Raw genomic sequence first — 27,525 nt, 5'->3', positions numbered from 1 at the left:
ACGCAGCACGCTCCCTGAGTCGCGCATGCGCAGTGAGAATGGGAGGACATCATATGACGTCCTCCCAGAACGAGAGAACCACCTTGTGCCCGTCATATTACTATATGGCAGGCGGGAGGTGGTTAAAAGCCTGAAGGTGCTTATTGGATTTTGGGGTCCTGTACTTGGCTAGACTGCCAAAGAGTCTTTCACATGTGGTACCCCCATACTCGGGAGAAGTAGCAGAATGTATTTTGGGGAGTAATTCCACATATATCCATGGCTTGTGTGAGCAATAAATCATTTAAGTGACAATTTTGTGTAAAAAAAAGAAACTTTTTTTGTTTGCCATTTTCCAAAACTTTGTGGTAAAAAAATAAATTCTTCTACTGATCTACAGAAAGTGTAATGAGGAAATAATGCCCTTTAAAAGCTTGAAGATATTGATAAGATAGAACAAGTCCAGAGTAACAGAAATGGTGAAAGTTCGAGGGGATAAAACATATCAAGTGCGACTTTGGGAATCTAACATGTCCAGTCTGGAGGAAAGAAGGGAAAGGGGAGACATGACTGAAACCTTTAAATACATCAAGGGGGTCAATAAGGTTCAGGAGGGCAGGATTTTCAACATGAAATCAAAATTAAGAACACGGGGAGATGACCTCAAACCAACTGGAGGAAAGTTCAAAACTAATCTCAGAAAGTACTATGTTACTGAAAGGGTAGTTGATACTTGGAATAAACGTCCAGCAGAGGTAGAGAGCCAGGCAACAGTACATAGCTTCAAACATACATGGGACAAGCACAGATCTAAAAAAAAAGAAGAAAAAAAACCCCCAAAGACAAAAAAGCAAAACAAAAAAAAAACAAAAAAAACGGGAAGACTTGATGGACTACTTGGTCTTTTTCTGCCATCACTTTTCTACATTTCTGTGTTTCTATAATTTGGCTTTATGAACAAGGCCACAGTCACATTGGAACAGGAAAAGGCTTTCTCAAACTATAATCACAAGGTTGGAAGAACAAAAATGTCTAAAATGTGTTAATGTAGTGCAGCATTCACAGGACTCTTCATTGGAAATACCTGAACCAGGGGTGGATTGACAACTCATGGGGCCCCCGGGCAATAGGGGATCATGGGGCCCCTGTGTTCTTGCCCAAACTCAAAAAAGCCTATGAAAAAGGTACCAGGGGCATCTCATGGGGCCCCCTACAGACCCTGGGCCCTCGGGCAGTTTCCAAATGGTCAGTCCGCCCCTGACCTGAACTCATTTGGAGGGGGTTCCACATACTTTCGGCTATACGGTATAATATGTGAATTTTCCTTTAAACTTAATGAATTTAGTAATCTTCTATTAAAAATGTTTTGACAGCTGATCATTAAAGGGTTTAATTGGTGCCATTTGTTCGGAACTCTTTCATGTCTCATTAAGTCGAATTAACCTGCTCGCTCACTGAGCGACTCCAAAGACTCTGGGGGTTTGGAAAATGGAATACTCTGGGGTGATCACATTACTATAAAGAAACTATAATAATCTGGGATGCCATTTGGCGGTTGTGCTTTAAAAGAATCGCAATGGGAGGTAATTATGAAAAAACAATATTTGCTATAAACATTTTACATTCTAGTTCACAGAATTCTATCATACTGAAATGTTTTATCATTGAGAATCATGTGAGAGGCACCCTCCATAACATAGAACAGACCTCAACAAGAGAGATCCTAGGGGATATAATAAACCATTAGCCTGGCTGTCATTCTGACTCCCTTGCTTCAATACCCAAATGTTGGACTACATGCCAAATATTAAAAACACAGATGAATGCAATTATGTATTTATTTCTAAATGCATTTAAATGCACTAATATAAATACCTGAATTTATGTAATCCCATGCACAGCAGCATCAGACTAGGAGAAGCAATGGCTGTACTGCCAGGACAGCCAGTCGGATGTCCTCCATTGACATCTGCTAAAAAATAACATACAGAGCAGAGGGATAACCTCATCAGTCTGCTGAAGGGCGGACTGACCATTCGGGTACTCGGGCACTGCCCGAGGGCCCGGTGTCAGTAGGGGGCCCCATGAGATGCCCCTAGTACCTTTCATAGGCTTTTTTGGGTGTGGTTTTAAGTGTGGTTGAGGACACAGGGGCCCATGATCCCCTATTGCCCAGGGGCCCCATGAGTTGTCAGTCCTCCCCTGGTCTGCTGTTGCTCCTTCATTGTCCAATTACAGGCTGTGGGCAGAGAGTTGATTAAGCTGTGTTGGCTAAATGCGGTAGAGAAAATTCAGGTCACTGGGCTGGTTTTGCTATGTTATGGGGTTGTTTAACCACTTCCAGTCCGGACAATTTCCCCCCCTTCCAGTCCGGACACTTTCTCCCCCTTCCAGTCCAGACACTTTCTCCCCCTTCCAGTCCGGACACTTTCACCCCCTTCCAGACCGGACACTTTCACCCCCTTCCAGTCCGGACACTTTCACCCCCTTCCAGTCCGGACACTTTCACCCCCTTCCAGTCCAGACACTTTCCCCCCCTTCCAGTCCGGACACTTTCCCCCCCTTCCAGTCCGTACACTTTCTCCCCCTTCCAGTCCGGACACTTTTACCCCCTTCCAGTCTGGACACTTTTACCCCCTTCCAGTCCGGACACTTTCCCCCCCTTCCAGTCCGGACACTTTCCCCCCTTCCAGTCCGGGCACTTTCACCCCCTTCCAGTCCGGACACTTTCACCCCCTTCCAGTCCGGACACTTTCACCCCCTTCCAGTCCGGACACTTTCACCCCCTTCCAGTCCGGACACTTTCACCCCCTTCCAGTCCGGACACTTTCACCCCCTTCCTGTCCAGGCCAATTTTCAGCTTTCAGTGCTATCACACTTTGAATGACAATTGCGCGGTCATGCACCGCTGTACCCAAATTAATTTTTTTGCATTTTTTTGAGGCGGATAAAACTTTATTTTGGTGGTATTTATTCACCGCTGGGATTTTTTTTTTGCTATATAAATAAAAAAGTCAAAACATTTTGAAAAAAAAGTGTTTTTCTTAAAAAAATTTGCATGTAAATAATCTTTCTTCATAAATCTTGGCCACAATGTATTCATCTATCTTTTTGGTAAAAAAAAAAAAAAAAACAAATTAGTTGATAACCAAAAATTATAATCTTTCAAAACTTTTTTTACATTTTTATTTTTTTTGTTTATATTATTATTTGTTTTTTTTTAACATACTGTCACCCTAGCAGTACAGTGTCACCATAGTGACACTGTACTACTTGTGGGGGGTGATGGAGATTTAAATTTTTTTTACACTGATTACTGTTACACCCATAAAGGCTATAAAAGCAATCATTTCTCCTTCTCTCTGGCTGGATTCCTGCAGCCATTGAGAAATACTGTGAGAGCTGTGATTGGTCACAGCTTGTCACTTGGTACAAGACTGTTGTGAATAGCCCTGTACCATGTGACCTCTGTGATCATTCACAGATTTCACAAGTAGTAAGCAATGATGTCAGGAAGTGACATCTTGCTTACTACTATTCATGTGATCACTGATTGGCCAACCAGTAATCATATGATCGGGACCTCACACAGAGGTCTTGTACAGCGATCGGTGTTCTTCTGTGTCCAGAGGACACAGCGGGCACCGGATTGCGGTGCCGCAACGCTCCCAGGGAGTGCGCACAGCTTGAAAATGCGGGCGCCATTTATGAAAGGCAACTCGCCCCTGCACTGCTCCCATCCGCCATTTATGTACACTGACCAGATGGGAAGTGGTTAAAGCCAATCACATCACACCAGTACCACCTTTATTTTCCCTTTTGACTCTAAGGCTGCATTCACACTTGAAGCTCCAAAAACGCTCAAACTCAAAAAATCAGTTGTTCTCTTTGGTGTTTTTTCGCACAACAGGCACCATAGAGAACAATTGATTTTTTTAAGTTTGAGCTTTTTTGGAGCTTCAAGCTACAAAATGCTCATGTGTGAATGCAACCTTATACATTCCGCCAAAGTTTCCTGATTTTTGCTGAAATTTTTAATGAAATTAAAAAAAAAAAAATTAAATTGGGTTGATCTCTAATAATGATCTTTGTGGAAAGCAAGCACAACATTTATAAGCCCTCCAACCAAATCAGTGCTAAGCACAGGAAAGCCCTAAACCCTTAGCCACCCTATATTTACATATTTTGGATAAAATAACATAAAATGTTTCCCCGAAACATTAAAAGAGAAGCATGGCCAAAGCTTTTTTGGCCATACTTCTCTTCTGGGTCACAAGGAGTGCGCTTACCCACATGGAAGAGAAATATATTTCCAATATATTTAGAAAAAAAATGATATATGTGACCTATACTTACAATATATAGGCCTATATAAATATATTTGAACATTTATCTTAAAAAATTTTAATTTAAAAATATATTTTTTCAAAATATATTCTTCAGATTTTTTTTAACATATCAAAAATTCATTTTAATATATATTTGTACATGCATTCCAAAAATGTAGATTAAATATATTTTCAAAGACATATATCTGAAAATATATTTTTAAAAATATTTTTAATATTTTTTTTACTTTAAAAAAATGCATTTCAACATACAGTATATATAAATTTAAATATTTTTTTGAAATATATTGAATATGGCCAACATTTTAGTATTTCCACTATATGTCAATATATTTGGGAAGAATATTTTCGAAATATATTCACAATATATTTTTCTTCCACGTGGGTACTTTTGCTCTCCCGTCAGCCGTAATCAGCTGTTAGCAGGACATTGCCTGCTGTCAGTTAACATTCCAGCCTCTGGAAGGATCCTGACAATATTGTTGGGATCCACTCAGCTGCCTGATTAATAGTTGGCCCTGGCTTTTAGCGAGCAGCTGAGAGCTGAAGCCAGCTGCATCTGCCCCTCCCCAGCCTGGCACTCCAGTGAGTGCTGGAGGAGCAGAGCAGAGAATGGTGACTGGTAGTTCCTGCTCTCCAATCTGAACAGACCAAGAACTGGCTGGTAACAGCTGCAGTCTGATGCTGCAGCATGGAGGTGAGTATGTAGGTTTTTTTTTTTTAATACAGCTCAAACTTCTCTTTTAAAAATCAAATGTGTGGTTTACAATGTACATGTGATATGCATTTTGTGTCAGCAGAATTTTAAAGAAATGATTAGCGACATGGACAACACAACCAATATTAATGACTTTGTCCTTCTGGGACTTTTGGAACTGGATACATTTCGTTATTTCTATTGTGTCTTTTTTATAGTTGTATATTTAGGAATAATTCTTCTCAGCCTCATCATTGCGTATATTGTACTGACAGAAGAAAGCCTCCATGAACCCATGTACATCCTCATATGTAATCTGGTCGTCAATGGAATTTTCGGAAGCACCTCAATTTTCCCAAAGCTGATTTCTGACCTGATAACCTCATCAAAAACCATTAGCCGTGTCTCCTGCCTCTTACAAATTCAGTGTGTGACCACATACATCTTTTTTGATATTTCCACATTTGCTCTCATGGCTTATGACCGATATCTGGCAGTCTGTCATCCCTTGAGATATGTCACCTTAATGTCACTTACGATGCTCATGAAGCTCAGCACTGGTTCTTTGGTCTTCTGTATCTTAGCGGTTTTAGTAGCCGTGCTCCTCTCAGCCAGATTGCCTCTTTGTGGAACACACATCAAGAGTGTTTTCTGTGACAATGTGTCGTTTTTTGTTTTGTCCTGTGTAGACTCTTCGGTGAACAATCTTTACGGCACAACTATAACTGTGGCCTACTTGTGTGTTTTGCTGCTTGTCATTATTTATTCCTATATCCAGATATTTGTAACATGTTGGACTGTTTCCAAAGAAGCCAATAAGAAAGCCATTCATACTTTGCTGACACACTTAATTAACTTCTCAATATTCCTTTTAGGACTTCTGTTTGTCTTTGTCCGTCATAGGCTTGGTAGCAATGGCCTTTCACTCTCTATACACACCCTACTCTCTTTATGTGTAGTGGTGGTTGCACCACTTTTCAATCCCTTCATATATGGGGTGAGGACTAAAGCGTTACAAGTTAAAATTGCCCACTTTTTCAAAAGTAAAAATGTTTTCTAATACAAAAAGAGTCAAATCCATGTTTTTGAATTCAAAAGAAATATTTTCCAACATGAACAACACAACCAATATTAAGGAATTGGCACTTTTGGAACTTTTGGAGCTCGGTGTTTTGAATCATTTCTTTTGTGTCCTTTCAATTGCGCAATTAGGAATAATTGTAATAATATGTAATCTGGTCCTCAATGGAATATTTGATAGCACAACTTTCCCGAAGCAGATTTTTTACCTGAAAACCTTAACAAAACCTCATAGCCACATCTTGTGCCCTTTACAAATCTAGTGTATTAACATGTTAACCTTTTTTTAAGAGCTTTATTTTCCCTCATGACTTATGATCAATACCTCGTAGTCTGTCACTTCTTAAAATACGTCACCTTGATGTCAGTTGAGATGGTCATGGTCTTCTGTCATGGTCATGGTCTTCTGTCATGGTCTTCTGGGTCGTTGGTCTTCTGTATCTTAGCGGTTTTAGTAGCTGTGCTCCTTTCAGCCAGATTGCCTCTTTGTGGAACACACATCAAGAGTGTTTTCTGTGACAATGTGTCATTTTTTGTTTTGTCCTCCTGTGTAGACTCTTTATTGAACAATCTTTATGGCAACTGTAACTGTGGCCTACTTGTATGTTTTGCTGCTTGTCATTTTTTATTCCTATATCCGGATATTTGTAACATGTTGGACTGTTTCCAAAGAGGCCAATAAGAAAGCCATTCATACTTTGCTGACACACTTAATTAACTTCTCAATATTTCTTTTAGGACTTCTGTTTGTCTTTGTCCGTCATAGGCTTGGTAGCAATGGCCTTTCACTCTCTATACACACCCGACTCTCTTTATGTGTAGTGGTGGTTGCACCACTTTTCAATCCCTTCATATATGGGGTGAGGACTAAAGCGTTACAAGCCAAAATTGCCCACTTTTTCAAAAGTAAAAATGTTTTCTGATAGAAAAAGAATCAAATCCTAGTTTTTGAATTCAAAAGAAATATTTTCCAACATGAACAACACAACCAATATTAAGGAATTGGCACTTTTGGGACTTTTGGAGCTCGGTGTATTGCATCATTTCTTTTGTGTCTTTTCAATTGTGCAATTAGGAATACTTGTAATAATATGTAATCTGGTCCTCAGTGGAATATTTGATAGCACAACTTTCCCGAAGCAGATTTTTGACCTGCAAACCTTAACAAAACCTCATAGCCACATCTTGTGCCCTTTACAAATCTAGTGTATTAGCATGTTAACCTTTTTTTTTAAGAGCTTTATTTTCCCTCATGATTTATGACCAATACCTCGTACTCTGTCATTTCTTAAAATACATCACCTTGATGTCAGTTGAGATGGTCATGGTCTTCTGTCATGGTCTTCTGTCATGATCATGGTCTTCTAGGTCTTTGGTCTTCTGTATCTTAGTGGTTTTAGTAGCCGTGCTCCTCTCAGCCAGATTGCCTCTTTGTGGAACACACATCAAGAGTGTTTTCTGTGACAATGTGTCGTTTTTTGTTTTGTCCTGTGTAGACTCTTCGGTGAACAATCTTTACGGCACAACTGTAACTGTGGCCTACTTGTGTGTTTTGCTGCTTGTCATTTTTTACTCCTATATCTGGATATTTGTAACATGTTGGACTGTTTCCAAAGAAGCCAATAAGAAAGCCATTCATACTTTGCTGACACAATTAACTTCTCAATATTCCTTTTAGGACTTCTGTTTGTCTTTGTCCGTCATAGGCTTGGTAGCAATGACCTTTCACTCTCTATACACACCCTACTCTCTTTATGTGTAGTGGTGGTTGCACCACTTTTCAATCCCTTCATATATGGGGTGAGGACTAAAGCGTTACAAGCCAAAATAGCCCACTTTTTCAAAAGTAAAGATGTTTTCTAATACAAAAAGAGTCAAATCCATGTTTTTGAATTCAAAAGAAATATTTTCCAACATGAACAACACAACCAATATTAAGGAATTGGCACTTTTGGGACTTTTGGAGCTGGGTGTATTGCCTCATTTCTTTTGTGTCTTTTCAATTGCTCAATTAGAAATAATTGTAATAATATGTAATCTGGTCCTCAGTGGAATATTTGATAGCACAACTTTCCCGAAGCAGATTTTTGACCTAAAAACCTCAACAAAACCTCATAGCCACATCTTGTGCCCTTTATAAAGTTAGTGCGTTAGCACGTTAACCTTTTTTAAGAGCTTTATTTTCCCTTCATGACTTTTGACCAATACCTCGTAGTCTGTTATTTCTTAAAATACGTCACCTTGATGTCAGTTGAGATGGTCATGAAGCTCAGCACTGGGTCTTTGGTCTTCTGCTTCTTTGAGGTTTTAGCGGTTGTGCTCCACTCAGCTGGACGTCCTCTTTGTGGAAAACACATCAAGAGTATTTTTTGTGTTTTTTTTTTTTTTTTATTTGTCCAGTTTGAACAACCTTTACAACACACCTGCAACTGTGATCGACTTATCTGTTTTGCTGCATGTCATTTTTTATTCCTACATTCGAATATGTGTGAAATGTTGTACTGTTTTTAAAGTGCTCCATAAAAAATCCACCAACACTTTGCTGACACATTTATGGAACGTATTCCTTTTAGGACAATTTTAATGAATTGGTACTTCTGGGACTTTTGGAGCTCGGTGTATTGCATCATTTTTTTTGTGTCTTTTCAATTGCTCATTTAGGAATAATTGTAATAATATGTAATCTGGTCCTCAAAGGAATATTTGATAGCACAACTTTCCCGAAGCAGATTTTTGACCTGAAAACCTTAACAAAACCTCATAGCCACATCTTGTGCCCTTTACAAATCTAGTGTATTAACATGTTAACCTTTTTTTAAGAGCTTTATTTTCCCTCATGACTTATGATCAATACCTCGTAGTCTGTCACTTCTTAAAATACGTCAGAGTATTTTTTTTTTTTTTTAATTTTCGGATTTGAACAACCTTTACAACGCAACTGTGATCGACTTATGTGTTTTGCTGCATGTCATTTTTTATTCCTACATTCGAATATTTGTGAAATGTTGTACTGTTTTTAAAGTGCTCCATAAAAAATCCAACACTTTGCTGACACATTTATGGAACGTATTCCTTTTAGGACATTTGTTTTTCCTTGTTTGGCACAGGCTTGGTAGTGAAAGTCTCCCGCTCTCAGCTCATAATGTACTATTAATCTACTCTCTATATATTCAGTGGGGGTTCTGCGACCCCTTCATCTATGGGGTGAGGACTAAAGCTTTACAAGCTGAAATCGACCTATTGGAATAGTAAGTTTTCAGTATAGCAAAGAGTTGGATCTGTATTTTTAAATTCAAATGTTCATGTTAACTAATTTGTAATGTTGATTTGACATTGACTTGAAACCCCACCACTGCCTGTAATATTACTCTAAATCTTCATTTAAAGGGTCATTTCACTTTTTGACAAAAAATGTAAAATTTAATTTACACCATTCTCTGCAAGATCCCACCTGCATATACCTTATGTGATCACTGTCTCTGCTGCCCTTTTTAACCCCTTGCCTACAGTGCACTTACTGTATACTCCCTTCCTGCCCAGGACAATTTTCAGCTTTCAGCGCTGTCACACTTTGAATGACAATTGCGCGGTCATGCAACACTGTACCTATATGACATTTTTATCCTTTTTTTGGAGTTAGATAGAGCTTTCTTTTGGTGGCATTTAATCACCTCAGGTTTTTTATGTCTTGATAAACAAACCAAAAACAAATGAAAATTTAGAAAAAAAAAGTTTTTTCTTAGTTTCTGTTATATAATTTTGTTAATACCGTATTTGCCGGCGTATAAGACGACTTTTTGACCCTTGAAAATCTTCTCAAAAGTCGGGGGTCGTCTTATACGCCGGTACACATGTTTAGGGGGGCTGCGGCATTAAGTACAGGGGTTTGCAGGGGCTGATGTCTCTTACCTGGATCCAGTCCCACGACGATCCGGTCCAGGAAGCGCGGCGTCTCCTTCAGTTCGGCCACTGGATGTTCGTGCGGCTGCTCGGCTCCGCCTCCTCACCGGTGATTGGCCGCCAGAACTGTAGCTCAGGAAAGGCACACAGGCGGCCAATCACCGGCGAGGGGGCGGAGCCGAGCGGCCCCGCGAAAATTGAGTGCCGGAGCAGCAGGTAAGTGTTCTGTGTAGAGGTGCTGCTGCAACCACATATGCTGGCTGCAGCAGCACCATACGAGAACAGGGTCAGCAAGTCTCAGTGGGAGGAATAGTGCCCCATCATTGGTGTCACTGATACCAATGATGGGGCACTATTCCTCCCACTGACACCAACGATGGGGCACTATTCCTCCCCCCCACTGACACCAACGATGGGGCACTATTCCCCCCCCCCACTGACACCAACGATGGGGCACTATTCCACCCCCCACTGACACCAATGATGGGGCACTATTCCACCCCTCACTGACACCAATGATGGGACACCATTCCTCCCACTGACATCAATGATGGGGCACTATTCCTCCCACTGACACCAATGATGGGGCACTATTCCTGCCACTGATACCAATGATGGGGCACCATTCCTGCCACTGATACCAATGATGGGGCACCTATTCCCCCCACTGATACCAATGATGGGGCACTATTCCTCCCACTGATACCAATGATGGGGCACTATTCCTGCCACTGATACCAATGATGGGGCACTATTCCTCCCACTGACACCAATGATGAAGCACTATTCCTCCACTGATACTAATGATAGGGCACTATTCCTGCCACTAATGCCAATGATGGGGCACTATTCCTGCCACTAATACCAATGATGGGGCACTATTCCTCCCACTGACATCAATGATGGGGCACTATTCCTCCCACTGATACCAATGATGGGGCACTATTCCTCCCACTGATACCAATGATGGGGCACTATTCCTTCCACTGATACCAATGATGGGGCACTATTCCTCCCACTGACATCAATGATGGGGCACTATTCCTCCCACTGACATCAATGATGGGGCACTATTCCTCCCACTGGTGTGCATTGGAAGAGGGGTAGTCTTATACGGCGAGTATAGCCCAAACACTACATTTTAGCAGGAAAAGTAGGGGGGTCGTCTTATACGCCCAGTCGTCTTATACGCCGGCAAATACGGTAAGTGATTTTTCTCCTTCACTGATGTGTGCTAATGAGGCTGCAGTGATGGGCACTGATAGGCTGCACTGATGGACACTGATGAGGAGGCACTGGTAGGTGGCACTGATGGGCATTGACAGGCATAACTGATGGGCACTGAAAGGCAGCACCCATATATGGCACTGATAGGCGGCACTGACTGGCACTGATAGGCGGCACTGACAGCTCTGTTAGATGGCACTGACTGGCACTGTTAGGCGGCACTGATATGCATCACTTACAGGCACTGATAGGTGGCACTGACTGGCACTGATAGGCAACAATGATTGACAGCACTGATAAGCGGCACTCACTGGCACTGATAGGTGGCACTGAAAGACAGCTCAGATGGGCACTGATATGTGGCATTGATGTGACATTGATGTGGCACTGATGGGCACTGGCAGGTGGCATAGATGAGCACTGGCAGGTGGCCTGATGATCAATGTAGATGTCCCCTCTGAGTAATGTCGATTACTGGCTTTCCTCTCCTCTCTTCTCAAGCTGTCTGCATGACAGCTCGTGAGTTGAGAAATGCTGATAACCAGCATTTCCTTATTTACATGCGATCAGCTGTGATTGGACACAGCTGATCACATGACAGAGCCAACTTCTTTGGCTCTTTCCATTGATCGGTGATCCACTTTATCCCAGGGACACAGCACACCAGTGATCGCTGCACTGCACACCCCCGGAGGCGTGCACACGAGGTTAGAGTGGGACGTCATATGACATCCTCCCAGAACTAGAGAACCACCGCCCATCCATCATTTCCTTATATGGCGGGCGGGAGGTGGTTAAGTTGGTTTAAAGTCCGGCATTTTAAAACATCACTACAAACGCATCACACATTTCTTACAAACCAACCCTAAACCGTCAATTTATATGCACCCACAAGCCTGGCAGTTCTATACAATCCGATTCTCCCACATCAAGAGTATCTCCCTATTTTACTCTCTCCTCTAACATAAAGAGGTATTTCTTAAAACTTCCCCAATGCTAAAATGGGAATCTGACTTAAAATCAATTCAGTTGACCGGTGGAAGAAAACAATACGCTATTCTTACACTATAACACATTAGGGTGGATTTACTTAGAATAAGGTGAAGCAGTAGACGTTAGACACTAAGGGGTTTATTTACTAAAGCCGGAGAGTGCAAAATTAGAATCAAGTCGGCAGAGAAACCAATCGTGGACGTGGTATACTTGGACAGAGGGGTGGCGGTGGACGTGGTATACTTGGACAGAGGGGTGGCGGTGGACGTGGTATACTTGGACAGAGGGGTGGCGGTGGACGTGGTATACTTGGACAGAGGGGTGACGGTGGACGTGGTATACTTGGATTTTGCAAAAACGTTTGGCACAGTTCCCCACACATGGCTAATGTGTAAGGTAAAGTCTACAGGCTTGGAAAAATCTGTATGTAAAAGGATAGAAAACTGGCTAAAAGATGGTATTCAGAGAGTAGTGGTTAATGCTTCATACTCTGATTGGTGTAGGGTTGTCCGTGGTGTAGCCCAGTGTTCAGTGTTGGGACCCTTACTTTTTAATATATTTATAAACAATATAGGGTCTGGGATTAAAAATCCCACTTCAGTCTTTGCAGATGACACCAAGGTGTGCCGGGGAATAACGTCCTTACAGGATGTCTCCAACTTACAACGCGGTATGTAAACACAGCTAAACAGACAATTTTTTAACCTACATTTTCCAGCAGTCAGTTTCCATTGTTCAGAAGTTTCCCGTCCAGGGGTGGACTGACCATTCAAGCACTCGGGCACTGCCCGAGGGCCTGGAGTCAGTAGGGGGCCCCATGAAATGCCCCTGGAACCTTTTTATTGGCTTGTTTGGGTGTGCTTTGAGTGTGGGCAAGGACACAGGGGACCCATGATCCCCTATTGCCCGGGGGCCCCATGAGTTGTCAGTCCGCCCCTGGTCCCGTGTATATGGGGCCTAAAAACATCAAGTGTGCATGAGGACTTAGGAAGATGCCTTTTAGTAAATGTCGAATTGGCATAGTCGCTTTTACATAATATGGGCAGCACAGTGGCTAAGTGGTTAACACTTCCGCCTGGCAGTACTAGGGTTGTTGGTTCAAAATCCCAACCACGACACCACCTGCCTGGTGTTTGCATGTTCTTTCTGTGCCTGAGTGGGTTTCCTCCAGGTACTCCGGTTTCCTCCCACACTCCAAAGACATGCTGGTAGGTTAATTGGCTCCTGTCTAAATTGTCCCTAGTATGTATATGTATGAATGTGAGTTAGGAACCTTAGATTGTACGCTCCTTGAGGGTTAGGGACTGATGTGAATGTACAATATATATGTAAAGCGCTGTGTAAATTGATGGTGCTATCAGGGGTGGACTGAGCATTTGAAAACTCGGGCACTGCCTGAGGGCCCGGGGTCAGTAGGGGGCCCCATGAGATGCCCCTGGTACCTTTTTCGTATGCTTTTTTGAGTTTGGGCAAGGACACAGGGGCCCCATGATCCCCTATTGCCCGGGGGCCCCATGAGTTGTCAGTCCGCCCTGGGTGCTATATAAGTACCTTAAATAAATAAAAAATAAATAAATAATGGGCAATGCTAAACTTGGTCCTTAGAGGGCGGAGGCACAGGATTAAGCCAAGATCCCATTTCTTTCTGTGTGTAAAAAAGAAACAATCGGCGGGTGAAATTTGTTGTTTGGCTTTTTTTTCTGCTAATTCTTGTTCTGCAAACAAATGCATTTTTTAATAAATGTTACAGAGTAATATATACTATTTTCTAATGTTAAATGTATCTAAAAATGACAGGTGTATCTTGTTAAAGGACTAATCATTTTTAATGTCTAATTGGAATTTTCTTATATCTACTTATAATTATATATCTTAATTCTTGAATCATGGAACTACTATATATTCTAGACACTGCTATGGTCAGCATTGTGGCTTAGTAGTTAGCACTTCTGCCTAGCTGCACTAGGGCTGCCGGTTTGAATCCCAACCATGGCACTAAATGCATGGCGTTCTGCCTGTGTGGGTTTCCTTTCACGCTTCAAAGACATGCAGGTATTTTTATATATATTTGTGTGGCTCCTGTTTAAATTGTCCCTATTATATGATTGTGAAGTAGGGACTTTAGATTGTACGCTCCTTGAAGGCAGGGTCTGCTGTGAATGTACAATATGTATGTAAAGTGCTGTGTAAATTGACGGCGCTATATAAGTACCTGAACTAATAAAAGTGAATGTTTATATAAATGTGTATTTTGCAATCTGTTACATTTTAGAAAGTTTTAGATGATGTAGACAAAAGAGCTGACATTACATATAAAAAGTTTGTATGTTGGGGGGGTGGGGCTTGCTCTTCTACCCTCTTCATCTACCCTCCTTTTCTGACCTGCAGGACTGTATGCACAGATAAGGGTGTGTTAGCGATTTTGGGGGGAAGCCACACTTTTTTGGTTGGTTAAGGAGTTCCCCTTCAAATACATGACAGTTTTATCTCTGTTATATGACCAATACATTTTAATGTCCAAATATTGTAATATTTTCTTATATCTACTTCTAATTATATATCTTCATTTTTGAGTCATAGTACTACTATATATTCCAACTACTGCTATTGGCAGCACAGTGGCAAAATAGTTAGCACTTCCACCTGGCAGTATAGGATCATTGGTTCAAATCCCAGCCATGGCACCACCTGCCTGGAGTTTGCATGTTCTCCCTGTGCCTGTGTAAGTTTCCTCTGGCTATTCTGGTTTCCTCCCGCACTCCAAAGATATGCTGCTAGGTGAATTGGATGCATTCTAAATTGTCCCTAGTATGTATGAATGTGAGTTAGGGACCTTAGATTGTACACCCCTTGAGGGTTAGGGACTGATGTGAATGTATAATATATATGTAAATTGATGGTGCTATATAAGTACCTGAAATAAATAAATAGTGGTTTGCACTTCCACCTAGCAAAGCTATGGTCAGTGGTTCAAATCCACCCATGGCACCATATGTCAGGAGTTTACATTTTCTCTTTGTCCCTGTGTGGGTTTCCTCCCACACTCCAAAGACCTTTTGGTAGGTTAATTAGCACTAGTATGAATGTAAGCTCCTTGAGGGTAGGGATGGCTCCTTGAGGGTAGGGATGAGCTCATAGAGGTGTATAATTGCTTCTTGCCCTAAGTGAAACCTGCAATGGACATCCTGCAAGTATGCACATGGTCCAAAAAAACCATGCTATGTGCATCCCTCCTCTCTGCTTTGCAGAAGACTCTGGCAAACATAGCCAGCAGTGGTTCCTCCTCCTCTTCAGTCGTGAGGCAGAAGTGGTCGGTGGTTCAAATAAATACACGCAATTTACACCACTGTTTGGTGTTTTTGAGCTTGTGTAGCGCTTCTGTGCCCAGAGCATGTGCCCCTTTCACCCACCCCTTGTCCTGGCCCTGTTCCCTACCAATAATGGAACAATAGCAAGTAGTAGCTTCTCTCTATGCAATAATATTGCTTTTCTGAAAGAAATACTCACTTTTCCAGAGAGTATGAAGCTCTTCATGAGCTATAGCCACCGATGCTATATGACATTTCCAAGTGTGTCAAGTATTATGTCCATCACTGTACAATTGGGTTCTTCTTGCTGACCCCTAAATCACCGTCTTACCCTTTAGTGTGCTTTTGGGAGGAGCTACAGCACACAGCAGGGGCACGCTTTCTAACACACATGGTAATGTTGGATAGCATTGTCTCCTGGGGACCACTATCCCCCTGACACCAATGATTTGAGAGTTAATTTCCCACTGATGGTTTTTAGTCCTACTGACACCAATGATTTGGAAACTCTTCTCTTGCTGCTGGCCATAATCCCACTGACACCAATGATTTGGAAACTCTTCTCCTGCTGGTGGTCATAATCCCACTGACACCAGTGATTTGGGAATTATTCTCTTGTTGGTGGCCATAATCCCATTGACACCAATGATTTGGGAACTCTTATCCTGGGGTGGCCATAATCCCACTGACACCAAAGATCTGGGAACTCTTCTCCTGCTGGTGGCCATAATCTCACTGACATCAAAGATTTGGGAACTCTTCTTCTGCTGAGATCCATAATCCCACTGACACCAAAGATGTTGGAGCTCTTCTCTCACTGGTGGTCATAGTCCCACTGACATCAGTGATTTTTGGGGCTATTCTTCCATTGGTGGCCATAATCCCACTGACAGCAATGATTTTAGGGGCTATTTTTCCACTGGTGGCTGTAATCCCACTGACATCAATGATTTAGGGGGGTATTCTCTCACTGCATGGTATCAACTATTTCACTAATGTAGTGAACTAGACTAAAAATGATTAGTTATGGACTCAACCAGGATTGGTGGATTTTTGTGTTATACCTATATTAAATAATAGGGCTGCTAGCCAAAGATATCTAAAAACAAGAAAAAAAAACACCACATTCCACCGGTCTCACATTGCATCCCCTGTTACCAGTGATATCAGTTAGATAAGCGTGTAATAACATAAAATAACTTTCTCTGAAAGGACCGTAATGCTCAGCATGTAAAGTTCCAAGGTTAGTGTGATGGGAGTGACTTTTGGGGGTGGGGGGATACCTGTGTCATCTTCCCAAATTCTTATGTTTAACCCACCCTGTGCCTGTTAAGGGGTACAGGGTGGGAATGTCTTAGTATTGTGTATTGGTGTGGGGATTGTCCTTTGACACTAGAAATTCCAAAGAACCCTCTGCACACTGGTATATACCCTTTCAAGCAAACCATGCAATAAATAGGGATATTTAGTTCACACATATCGCAATACATGCTTAAGCTGGCCAACTGTGTCAAAGTAATCCCTCTATGGCCAGTCCTACTCTGCTCTGCCTACGCAAGTGCTACTGTGGACACAATGCTAACATAGGGAAAAAGACACAATGGGGGAGAGATACCAGGTTCAGGTCCGGCTACTGACCCAACAATACAACAAACAAGAGATACCTGCACTAGCTTTTGTGATTTGAACACAGGTATCTCTTGTTTGTGGGATTGTCCTTTGTTCACTGCCAGATGGTTGTCCATTGTTCTCTGCCAGGTGGTTGTCCATTGTTCACTGCCACCTGGTTGTCCATTGTTCTCTGCCATGTGCTGTATCCCATTGTTCTGTGTCTTGGTTGGGTGGGGGGTGTTTCCTGTAGCCCTTCCCACTGATGGGGCGGGCTGATGATGTGTTTCCTGTACCTGGTTGTGTTTCCCCGCCCTGTGTATATATCTTGTGTTTGTGTAAAAATAAAGGAGTTGACTTCCTGTCTTAAGAAAAGTCTGGTGCTGTGTATTTCCTGCATGATCAGCGGTGGTGTCCGGGGATTTGTGTAAGGACAGGGAAGCTGCAGTATAACGGAAATACCCAAGTGCGGTCTGGGTCCGGTTCCGTTACAGTTAGTGACTATGAGACCTCTTGCATCATAAGTTCCTGCCACTCCAAAAAGGAAGCAATAGCTGGAAACATGATGGAGGCCCCATATAGAGATACTGATTTGTAGTCCAGAGGAGGATATCCTGTAGGTGCTGTCATTTGCATAGACCTCTCTCTTACGCTAAATTGTAAAGCAGATGAATATCAATGGTACCACTTGGCAGGAGTTTTAATCTTGGGTGAATGTGCGAATCTTGGGTGAAAACATCTATAAACAAACCCCTAAGTATTTGTACGAAGGGCGTCCGAAAATGTCACAGCCCGACACAGAAGGAGTGACTGCATAGACGTTAAACTTTATCATGGGACCAAGCCACTCTTCTAGATGTTCGGTGCTGAAAACAGACAATGCGCAATATACAGTTTTTGTGCGCTCCTTGCAAACAGCTGGCACCCCTGTAGTCAAGTTAAAAATAGAGAAAATGAAAGAAGGAGGCTGAGAGGGTTCCATCAGTGAGCTAAATGCTGGTGACAGTCTTCTGGGATTCCAAGGGTGTGCAGCACAGTGATCCACAGTTCATGGTGTCAGTAGACATTATGGGGAGGGTGCAAGTAGTTGATCTTGCCTAGGTAGCCTATTAGAGAGGGCTAATCTCACCAGTAGGGACACATACAAACTATGCAAAGAAATTTAACCCTTACCTGTTCTATCCAAAGCAAAACAGAAATGTTTGCATCTACACATACTCAGGGCTGGTGCTAGACTATTTTGTGCCCTAGACAAAATCAGCTACTTGCACCCTACTCCCCCAACCAAAAAAAAAAAAGATTCACCTGTAGTTCTACTGTAGTTCTACTTCACCCCTCCTAGCGCACATCCTCTTTACCCTCAAATGTTCCACCCTAGTACAAATCCTCTCCCCCAAATCCCCCCTCCTAACATAAAACCCCAAAATCCCTCCTCCTAGCACAACCACCTCCAAATTACACTTCTCGGCACGAATCCTTCCTCCCCACCCAAATCCTTCCTCCTAGCAAAACCCCTCCTAATCCCCCTCTTAGCACAATTCCATCCCCTAATCCCCACCAACACAAATCCTCCCCAGTCCCACTCTTCTAGCACACATTTACCCCCAATCCCATCTCCTAGCACAAATTTCCCTCTAAAATCCCCCAAGTGGTGGGGGTGACTGGGAGGGTGGGTGGTGGGGGGTTACAGATTTTTTGTGTTGGTTAGGCCAGCACAAAACATAAATACACTATTGCTTTCAATCCCCCCCACCTAGGGAACATTCCACCAAATCCCTGCTCTAGCTAAAACCCCTCTCAGAACAAAATCCTCCCTTTTTACCCAATCCCCCCAGCAGGCGGCTGCCTAGTGGTAGCACCAGCCATGCATACACATTAAATGGTGCATTCTACAGTCCAAATACAGCTCAGAATATAATGGATATTGGATTTAACTGACAAGCAGGCATGTAAGACATCCCTTTCTTTAACAACAAAATGAAAATGTAAATACTTTCTGTCAGGGCTCCGGGTATGACCAGAAGTGTGTGGACTGACACAGGGAAACGCAAGCTTCAGATATGGTATAAATAAGACAATTTATTAAAGACTAACAATACAAACATAAACACAGTGCACCAAACCCCAAGCTAACACAAATACATACAACAAGGTGAAACAAACCCAAACCTAAACTGATACAGATACACAGGTACATACACATATAGAGCACAACGTAATCAGGCAGGCCGGGTCGATAACTATCGGGCAGGTAGGTACAGGAGGAGCAGGCGGAGAGAATGGTCAGGGTCACAAGCCAGGAATCAAAACAGGAGAAGTCAGCAGAGGTCAGGATCAGTCAGTCGGCAATGAGTCAGTCAGTCAGGCAGGAACAGGAACAGGAATGCAGGTAACAAGATACAGGGACCCATAGAAAAACACACACCAAGGCACAGACTGCAGGTCTGGCCATCCCTTAAATACACCTCCGTAATCAGCTTCAGGTGTTTGGCTGACTGCAGGGTTGAGTCTCTGATTGCTGAGAGCACCCGCTGGCCAGCCCTGGTACTGCAGCCCACAAGGCAGGTGAGTCCCACCATTACTGGCAAGTCCATTCCTGACAGTACCCCCCCCTCAAGGAGCGGCCTCAGGATGCTCCAAACAGTCCTAGCTGGGCACCGGGTCATCAGGTACCGGATCGTCTGGCTCGACAGCAGGCACCGGGTCATCTGACGCTGGATCGTCTGGCTCGACAGAGGGCATCGGGTCACCAGGCATGACAGCGGGCACTGGGTCATCAGGCATTGGATCGTCTGGCTCGACAGCGGGCATCGGGTCACCAGGCATGACAGCGGGCACTGGGTCATCAGGCATTGGATTGTCTGGCTCGACAGCGGGCATCGGGTCACCAGGTATGACAGTGGGCACTGGGTCACCAGGCCATTTGGCTCGCCAGCGGGCACCGCGTCATCTGGCAAGGCAGTGGGCACCGAGTCACCAGGCACGACAGTGGGCTCCAAGTCAACTGGCATGACCGCGGGCACTGGGTCAGACATTGGATCGTCTGGCTCGACAGCGGGCATCGGGTCACCAGGCATCAGGTCATTTGGCTCGACAGCGGGCACCGCGTCATCTGGCAAGGCAGTGGGCACCGAGTCACCAAGCACGACAGTGGGCTCTGAGTCAATTGGCATGACAGCGGGCACCGGGTCATCAGGTACCGGATCGTCTGGCTCGACAGCAGGCACCAGGTCATCTGGATCGTCTGGCTCGACAGCGGGCATCGGGTCACCAGGCATGACAGCGGGCACCAGGTCATCAGGTACCGGATCGTCTGGATCGACAGCGGGCACCGGGTCATCAGGCATTGGATCGTCTGGCTCGACAGAGGGCATCGGGTCACCAGGCATGACAGCGGGCACTGGGTCATCAGGCATTGGATCGTCTGGCTCGACAGCGGGCATCGGGTCACCAGGTATGACAGCGGGCACTGGGTCATCAGGCCTGATAGGATCATCAGGCTGGATCAGTTCATCAGGCTGGGTACAGACATCAGGCTGAAGTGCGGGTGCCAAGGCACCAGGCTGAACCACGGAAGGCAGGTTCTCAGACGGCAGGCTCCCCGGTTTGGATACTGGCAGGATGGTACTGGTTGGAAAGAATTTTTGCTTTTTTCTGGTTTTAACTACTGGAGCACTGCAAGTAAACACAGGTCTGCAAACGAATGGAGCAGCTGAGGACAGAGAAGAGCTGAAAGATGGAACAGAGGAGGGAGCAGCCGCCACAGAGGACCTCTCCACAGGGCCAAAGAAAGGATAGGTGCAGCGAGTGGGAGCAGGGGACTGGTATGTGGTAGTTAGCAGAGTATACTGGGCCGTTACTGGGGGTGCTGTCGGGGATGCATGAAGAGTGCCTTGAGCAGTGGAATGACGTTGTAAGCTGACTGAGGCTGGTGCAACAAGTCTGACCATGTCTGCAGTATGGGTTGAACAAAGCTGAGCTTACACAAAGCCTGTCTGGTCAAAGACTGCACTGCGTTTATACAATCCCTTAATACCTGTGGTGAACATGCAGCATAATGCTCCAAGAAGCAATCCACATCATCCTCTAATAACCATACCAGGGACTCTACCTGGTCTGCACTAAATGGTGGCAAAAAGTCATTCCTGCTTTCAGGGGTACCAGATGAAGCCAACTCTACACAAACCTGAATCAAAGGTTGCACCTCAGAGAACTCTGTGCCCTGAACTACTAGAACATGAGCGATCCGTATACATTCTAGCAGTTCATCCCGGGTATACTCCCTCAGAGTCTGATAAGCATATTCTCTGTCATCTAAAACCAGCAGCGACAAATACACAACCTCATCAAGATCCATCCTCCCCAGCAACAAGCCACGATGGCTTCCCTGTGCAGCCACTTCTGGTCAGGATTGGCCTTGGTGTAATGTCAGGGCTCCGGGTATGAACAGAGGTATGTGGACTGACACAGGGAAACGCAAGCTTCAGATATGGTATAAATAAGACAATTTATTAAAGACTAATAATACAATAATAAAGCACCAAACCCCAAGCTAACACAAATACATACAACAAGGTGAAACAAACCCAAACCTAAACTGATACAGATACACAGGTACATACACATATAGAGCACAACGTAATCAGGCAGGCCGGGTCGATAACTATCGAGCAGGTAGGTACAGGAGGAGCAGGCGGAGAGAATGGTCGGGGTCACAAGCCAGGGATCAAAACAGGAGAAGTCAGCAGAGGTCAGGACCAGGCAGGGTCGGCAACGAGTCAATCAGTCAGGCAGGAACAGGAACAGGAATGCAGGTAACAAGATACAGGGACCCATAGAAAAACACACACCAAGGCACAGACTGCAGGTCTGGCCATCCCTTAAATACACCTCCGTAATCAGCTACAGGTGTTTGGCTGACTGCAGGGTTGAGTCTCTGATTGCTGAGAGCACCCGCTGGCCAGCCCTGGTACTGCAGCCCACAAGGCAGGTGAGTCCCACCATTACTGGCAAGTCCATTCCTGACACTTTCCTTGCTCACTGCCTCCATCAGCAGAATGCAGCTCTGTTCACAAGAAACCCTCCACTTCAGAAAACCAACACTTTCAGGAGTGTCCGTCTCTTTGATCCCCTTTACTTTCCAGCTCTCACTTTTTCCTCCTGCAAACCTCTACATTACTACCGAAAACACAAAAATTGAGGGCCTAGGTTGCTGGTGCCCAACCCATTGCCTGAGGGCCATAAGTGGCCTTTGGCACTTTTTGTGGGGCCCATGAGGCCCTGCCCATCTGTGTTTCCCTATTGCCCTGTTGTAGTGGTGATCTCTAACAGGTCTTATGTATTGTGTCTCCACACACGTGTCCCCAGTGTCTGACCATCTCTTCAAACATGCTCACAGTCTTTGACCGTATACTGTTGTGTTTCTGTTGTCTTTGACACTGAATATTATGTGCTGCCCTTTGGAGATGTCTCTCAGGATCCTCTTATCAAGAAAGTTGACCATCCCTAGTGTAGGTTGTACAAGAGTGAGACATTTGTTATGATGGGTAAAGCACACTGTTGATGGCCTGTAAGTTTCCTAATTCTAATCACATACCATAATGTGGAATGAAAAGGGTGGGGCCTGTGTACAAAAGTGGATCAGTTTATTTAGACACTGGATTTCTGACTTCAGAAATTTTGTGTGCATCCAAATGTTCATTATTTATGCTGAACCCTCTTAGATAGGTTTCTAAGTGATAGGAACATTTAGTTTTTGTCTGGGTTGTAGTCAGCCCACTTTTTGATTTGCATAGTTCTGCATTTGGTTTCTTCATAAGCTCAGAGAGGTTGTGGTTTCTCGTTGTTGTCAGTAGGTGTCACTAAGCCCACTGGCTATAGTATGAGGTTGGAAGAACTAAGTTATGAATATTCATGTTTCCCCCTGCTATCCCCATAGGAGGTTCAGGCAACTGGAGTATGATGGGGTGGGTATAAATATTTGGGAAGGCCATGTGCTTTCTCTCAGGCTGAGTCTTGGAAAGTTTCTGCTGGACCGTCTATAATGCTGTGCCCAGAAGCTTGATTGGTTCTTGGCATGTGTTGTGTGAACTGCTCTACACACATGGCCCAGGAGATTAACCAGCAGGGAAAGCTGCCATCTCTTAAAGCTTGGATGCTCATCAGGGTCTCGGTTTTGGGGGTCCTGACCTTCAACTACAGAGTCATCCCTTAGACTTCATCCTTGAGGATCCAGTCTACTAACACTTCTCTAAGACAACAGAAATATAAGTGTAGGCAGCTATTCAGCAGCCTCATGAGTAAAAGACTGTTTGCTGATCTGACCTTTGGTGCTTTAAGGACATAAGAGCCAGGGTAGCTTTTACGGCTTACAACTCCCACTCCTGATCTAGCCATTCCTTCTAGTCTCAGATGTCAAGAAGTGCTACTTACAGGGCAACAAAGTCAGTGTCCTCTTCTTTGGAACTGGCATTGATCGGAGTATCCCATGCCCTATGCCCCTATACAGTTACAAGCAGGGGCAGACTGACAACTCATGGGGCCCCCGGGCAATAGGGGATCATGGGGCCCCTGTGTCCTTGCCCAAACTCAAAAAAAGCCTATGAAAAAGGTACCAGAGGCATCTCATGGGACCCCCTATCTGACCCCAGGCCCTTGGGCGGTGCCCGAGTTCCCAAATGGTCAGTCCGCCCCTGGTTACAAGTCTATTATCATTAATAACTCAAAAGACATCCCCTAGACTGGTTAGTGGGTCAGTGTCAGTGTTGCCAACCTAGCAGATTGGAATTCACTGACACAACACCCACAGTTTACTGGCACAGCCAAGTTTTTACTGGCATTTCCAAAAGTTAAAAAAAATTTACAGTGTTAAGTGAAAATTTCACACTTATCAGCGGCCCATTCAGAGGTATTGCTACATTTATATATTATTTATAATTTGATATTATAAATATGGGCACACACCATATTTTAGCATGAAAGTATTATCAGCACTAGTACTAGACGATTTATTTTGGCACAATTATTGTTAGTGATATCATTCTGGTTCAGCTTTAGCTTCCATTTAAATTTTAGGCTCAGAGGTTAGGTTAAAGCTGAACTCCTCAGATATAACAGGCACAAGTTAATGCCGCTGTCTTCACTGATACATCATTCAATGTGACACGCATTTTCAAATGCCATCTGCTTAAGTAATGTAGCACAGACCCCAGACTCAACTAGATGATTTTTCCCAGGCTCCATTCCCTGTAAGGCACAGGGCAGCCAGGCACACAGCAGTTCACAGTCTCTCAACTGAAGAACCAGGCAGTGCATGTCTTTTTGCTGTTTAATGCTGATTGAACTTGGGTAGGGTTCAGGGTGAGCCTTGGAATCAGGGGCGGACTGACCATTGGGGAACTCGGGCACTGCCTGAGATGAGATGTCCCTGGTACCTTTCATAGGCTTTTTTGGGTGTGATTTGAGTGTGGGAGAGGACACAGGGGCCCCATGATCCCCTATTGCTTGGGGGACCCATGAGTTGTCAGTCCACCCCTGCTTGGAATACTCAGAAATTAGTAGAAAAGACAATGGTGGACACACCCACATGGAAGAAAAATATATTTGAAATATATTTTCAAAATATTCTTCCCAAATATATTACCATATATTTGAAATACTACATTTTTGGCCATATTCAAAATAAATATATATATATATATATATATATACTGCATTTTGAAATTTGTTTTTATTACAAAATATATGAAAAAAATATTTTAAAAAATACATTTCAAATATACTGTATGTCTTTAAAAATACAAATCTACATTTTTGGAGTGCATTTACAAATATATGTAAAAATATATGTTAAAATGACTTTTTTTAATGTTAAAAATAACTGAAGTATATATTTAAAAAATATATATTTTTAAAAATGTGATATCAATATTGCTCCAATTTAAATATGGAAATCAAAATATATATACAAGATGTGGGTGTAAAATATAAATCCAAAAATATAATGTGCAAGTGGGAGGGTTCCACTACCACCAAAGTGCTGCAATTGCTATTTCCAGTGTATACAGTCCAAACCAATATCTTGATCCACAATAGAAAATGCTCCACCTTCACCACCGTGACCAATCTTCAGTGAATTAGCTTAATAAATGTGGTGCGTTGCCTAAAAGTGCATCATCCAAATAAATGCCTGTATATATCATTAAATACTTTATTTAATAAAAATAAAATGAATACATATATGAATGAATGAAAGAATAAATTAATAAATAGTCCCAAAAGGCATGAAAAGTAAAAGAATAATAACAAAGTTCTGGAAAGATCAAAGTGCTCTATTTGTGCACCTATAAACATGGATATCTCGTGGCTCCACTCTTCACCACTGTGCACTCCACCAAAAGGGTTATTGAAGTCGCTTAGCAGAAACGTAGACCTCTATACAGAAGGTCTAACTGTCCTTATTGGATGGATGGGTCACTATTCAGCTTCAGCCAGGAATCAACCAGCAGATGGCTACAAATGCCACCATTCAGTAAACCTCAGGCCGCCAGCTTGCACCAAAAGATGAATCATGTCAACAGATCCCAACAGGATTGAATCAAAGTGTTCACATGCAAAAAGAAAGGAATCACTCATCATGTAGCAGTTAAAAAAAAAGTTTGTTAAAAGCAAGTCCTCTACGCACATTTAGGAGAAGTAATATGGAATATCACATAAACAGCATTAAACACCTCAGCAGGCGTGATGACCTCAACGCTGAAACTCCATCCAATGTGTTTCGTCTGAACGGACATCATCACCAAACCAACAGAGGTGTTATAAATGTGAATACCACCACCAATCAATGAATACCACCACCAATCACTCTCTAGAGTCACCTTAATGCTTGGGCCTAATGTTAGGTCATCATGCTCTTTCCTCTTCATGGGGTTTAAATGGTTGGTCCTATTTTTCAAATGCTTGTGCAGTGTCTCTCCAGCAAACACTCTGTATAATTAACATGTCTAACTGTACTGTCTCTTTATGGTGCAGCTACTCTCTTGAAGCTAGTGAGAGTGAACTGATGCTCAGGGGACCCCATTGCGAAGGTAAAACCTGAACCAGTTAACTTAAAGCAAGTTTTCCAAACGTTATCAAGGGCAGTCTCTGAGAACTGTTCAGGCTTCTACTCACTGTGCCCTGGGAACTTTCAGGAACTTAGACATGGATCCCTTAGCTCTAACTGTCGCTGGGACCCAGATGGTCCCTTTTAAACTTCAGATGTGTGCCCAGAGGGTGCAGCTCTCAGCCTAGGTTTCTTCCACCAGTACAAGGACCCTACTGTTCTAGGCCCCAGTCTATTTATACCCACCTCAGCCCCCTACTGGCCATTCCTCATTCTAAGCATTAGTTGGGGTGGTATGAATATGCAAGTGAGGTTCTGCCTCTTCCACCCACTAAATTCTGGAACCTACCAAAATTCAGGAGAAAGCAGGTGAGCCTGCAACTAGCAGAACCCAGAACCTCCAAAAATACACATTTTGATTGCCTTGTCAAAATGTGTATTGTTTTGTTGTTTAAGTTATGTGTTTTATTGTTTTTGCTTACCCCAGAAGCCCCCTGGGGAAAAGTAAGAATGTGTGTTTGGTAATGTCTTTGAGCAGGTGGGGGGGGGGGCTGAGGACATGAAAGTAATTTTTTTGTTTAAAGGATATAGGAAACTACAAGTTGCAACAGACTTTGCGGATGTAGGCTTGTAGTTATTAATATTAATACTATACAGGATTTATATAGCGCCAACAGTTCGCTCAGTGCTTTACAATATAAAGGGAGACAATATAGCAACAAGTCTGCTGGGAGCTCTGACAAGCCACTCATACTGAACCTGCAGCGGAAGCAGAGTTCCCCTTTAAAATGGGCTGGACTCCTGAACACAGCTTCCGTTCCTGAACAGATGGTCTGCCAGACTCCTCAGGGCCACGTCTCCTGCTGCAAGTTCAAATATCAACATGTGCTTGCACTCATGTTCCTTCTGTCCCTCGGTACTCTGTTCCACTTCCAGTGGGGCCTGGAATGGAGATACAACTGAGGCTGACCTCGTCATTTCAATCTCCTATCAGGTATGTGACAGTGTGTGTGGGTACCTGCAGCATTAAAATGATAGCCCACTCTGTGGATCAGCAGGCATGAGTGCCACAGACCTGTAGCTAAATATTCCTTCCATCAAATGTCTTTGGTCCACAAAGAAGCAGCAGGGGCCCAGTGAATACAACAAAGGATTAACTTCACATAAAAATAACATGAAAGACTTTGTATCTACAACTATGCACATATAACCCTGAAATTCAGGCTAATTGTATGGCCTTGCAAAAGCAGTAGGCATGGGAGACTCCCACCAAGGTGTGTC

The 27,525-nt window shown here is 43.4% G+C and overlaps 1 protein-coding gene across 1 annotated transcript; it reads left to right on the top strand.

Moving 5' to 3' along the window:
• The first annotated feature begins 5,152 nt into the window (after positions 1 to 5,152).
• LOC149438386 (olfactory receptor 5F1-like) lies at positions 5,153 to 6,085 on the top strand. Its single transcript, XM_089659883.1, has one exon. The coding sequence runs from the start codon at positions 5,153 to 5,155 to the stop codon at positions 6,083 to 6,085; it is 933 nt and encodes a 310-aa protein (XP_089516009.1).
• The last annotated feature ends 21,440 nt before the right edge of the window (positions 6,086 to 27,525 follow it).

The sequence above is a fragment of the Staurois parvus genome, unplaced genomic scaffold (assembly GCF_062004578.1).
Source record: "Staurois parvus isolate SC_StPar_1 unplaced genomic scaffold, SC_StPar_1.0 ptg001192l, whole genome shotgun sequence".
Lineage (NCBI taxonomy): Eukaryota > Metazoa > Chordata > Amphibia > Anura > Ranidae > Staurois > Staurois parvus.
This window is presented reverse-complemented; position numbering and strand designations above follow the sequence as displayed.